The sequence below is a fragment of the Carex rostrata genome, chromosome 6 (genome assembly GCF_964058835.1).
Source record: "Carex rostrata chromosome 6, lpCarRost1.2, whole genome shotgun sequence".
In the NCBI taxonomy this organism is placed as follows: Eukaryota; Viridiplantae; Streptophyta; class Magnoliopsida; order Poales; family Cyperaceae; genus Carex; species Carex rostrata.
The window spans coordinates 4,949,847-4,952,338 of record NC_135923.1 but is presented as its reverse complement, the minus strand read 5'-3'; the positions used below and the strand labels follow the sequence as shown (position 1 = coordinate 4,952,338).

At 41.2% G+C, this 2,492-nt stretch overlaps 1 protein-coding gene across 1 annotated transcript; it reads right to left on the bottom strand.

The window, feature by feature from the left end:
• Window positions 1-324: 324 nt before the first annotated feature.
• LOC144555259 (stress response NST1-like protein (DUF1645)) lies at window positions 325-1,719 on the bottom strand. The gene has a single exon (XM_078303538.1). It carries the CDS (start codon window positions 1,597-1,599, stop codon window positions 562-564), a length of 1,038 nt encoding a protein of 345 aa, XP_078159664.1. The 5' UTR covers window positions 1,600-1,719; the 3' UTR covers window positions 325-561.
• Window positions 1,720-2,492: the final 773 nt, after the last annotated feature.

The following is a 2,492-nucleotide window of genomic DNA, read 5'->3' as shown; positions in this document are numbered from 1 at the left end:
CATGTCACGTCGTTCTCTTCCCCCACTGTACTGTTTAATAATTCTCCCCTCGAGAAAGACAACTTATTATTAGCTTGCATCTACATTTCTACTCTTTTTCTATGTACGTTCCCATCTCGCCATTGGTGTATTCTCTACCTGACATGTAAGGTCCCACGCGTCATGGAAATAGAATAGAATTAGGTGCATTTTGTTACGAGCCCTATCTATAAATAATTTATCATTTTTATGTAAAAAATTTATAGTTTATAATACAGAAATTCTAAAAATAACAAGATTTACTAATTCTCAAATTTCTTTGCTCTTGAAAAAACAACCCAAAAATACCAATAATAATATTATTAATTCTCCATCTTTTTCCGAACAATTATAACTACAAACTTTCCACCTAATTCCACAGCTGAAAATGATTTTTAACGGGGAAATCAAGCTAGTTCCCCTACACTTATAAAAAAAAACCACAAAAAAAGAGACAAATCTAACTATCTATACAAACATCTCATGGCTCATATCACATCATATAACTTTCTAACACACTAAAACAATCCTTTTCCCGCTTTTTTACCTGGAAAATACAGGATTGAGGCTCTTGGTGAAGCCATTAAAAGCACCATAGCCCTTAGAGCTAAACCCTAAGCAACCAAGCAACCCTTGCCGGTACGGCAAGAATGTACGCCGTCGCATTTCCTCGGCATGGGCTCGGTTCATGTTGTAAAGCCTCTCGTGTGCCGACTGCCTCTTTCTTGTACCACTTGTACCAGCATTAGTTCTCATTGCTGGTGTGTTTGTGTTGCTTGGCGCCTCATTGTCTGGTTTGGTGGTTTTCTCTTTATCTTTATCTTTCTCTTTCTCTTTCTCCTTCTCTCTCTCTTTGGAGAATGGCAAGTGGGTCCAGAACCTCTCTCTAATAGGGCCGCGCTCCCTCTCCCTACCTTCACTCTTACTACGGTACAAAAGATCCTTTAAAAAGATCCAGCGTTTAGAACTTCTGCTGGAAGAAGAAGAACTGGATCGGGATGAAGAGGCTGAGACTGAAGGAGCTGTTGCATCAGCCATTTCATTCTGGTCCTGATCCAGATCTAGATCGTTTGGCCGAGACTTGATCTCTCCCTGTTCAATATCTCTATCCTCTTCTTCGTCGTTGTGCCACTGGTAGCGGTTGTTGCGCATTGGTGACATTGATCTTGCTCTCCTGTGGACGGATCCACTTCTCAGCTTGATGTCTCGGCCTCTAATAGAGATTTCTTGTTCATCATCTTGAATTGGAGAGAGGGGAGGTGTGTCGAGGTTGGAAATGGGGCGGATCTGGCCGTTGCAGAAGATTTCATCAGCAGAGATCATTGACGAGAGGTAGCGAGAAGAGAACTCGAACTCAATGTCACCAGATAGACCTCCGGATGAAGCAACCGCGGAGGAACTGCCGGAGGTGGAGATGATGAAGTGCATTGGACTAGCCGGAGCACTGAAGAAGTACCCGCCACTGAATGGCGCTGAGGAAGTGGCGTTGGAGGGGCGACCGGGGCTGGAGGGTGCGCTGACGTAAGGAGTAGAGCACGAGCTGTCGATTTCATCGCCATTGTTAGGTTTTTCGAGCTCCATCTCGATTTGTCTCCTCTCGTTTCCTTTTTTATCTCTTTGTTTCTCTTTATAAGAGAAAGATTGAGAGAGAGAAATGGAGGGAGACTTGGGGAAGAGAGCGCTAAGGCGTTAATAAATGGGAAGGTGAGGAAGGACGTGATAACTGTCAGATGGGGATTGATAATCTATAACCCCATACTTGTACGTATTTACGATAACACCACTAGTAGTTGAAGGTATAGTTATGTGTATTTGTTTCCTCTGATTGTTTCTTGCAGCAAAAAATTAATAAGTACTGATGTACGTGTGATGATTACAGGAGACGAGGTAGGAGTGCTATCCTGTAAGGTACCTCATATTTTGCTTGACCGACGTGTCAGGTTTCTATTCGTGGATAGCGTAGGAGTAGTATTATTTGAACGGTTGAGATTTTCCCCTAAGTCTCGCAACATATGGGATATCTCAGAGGATACGAATCAGGTCGACTCGTGGTGAGGTAGTGGGTGTGTACGGTCGTAGCTTGCTAGGCACGGAGCCAGTATTACCATAATTACAACTTTGTTTTGGAATAACTTCCTTTTAGTTGGCAGCGGCTTCGGCCTTAATTATCTGCTGTGTGGACTTTAGAATAAATGATTTCGGCTCGTGGGCCTTGCCAAAAATTCAGCTTTGTAAATAAAATATAGTTATTCATATTATTAAAAATTCACAAGTAATTATGAGTTATGATTCAAAAAATACAAACAACTTAATATGGTACTCTAACTAAATAACAACATAGTACAATGAATTTTAATTAAAGTATTATGGAATAAAGTGCGGGTTATGTATTTGCCCCGGATTATAGTACTCTAACTAAATAGCAATATAGTACTTGTATTTGCCCCGGATTTGACTTAATTTTTTCTATAAAA

Bases quoted from the DNA above. Each gene is read 5' to 3' on its own strand.
- LOC144555259 (XM_078303538.1), bottom strand. From the start codon at position 1,599: ATGGAGCTCGAAAAACCTAACAATGGCGATGAAATCGACAGCTCGTGC.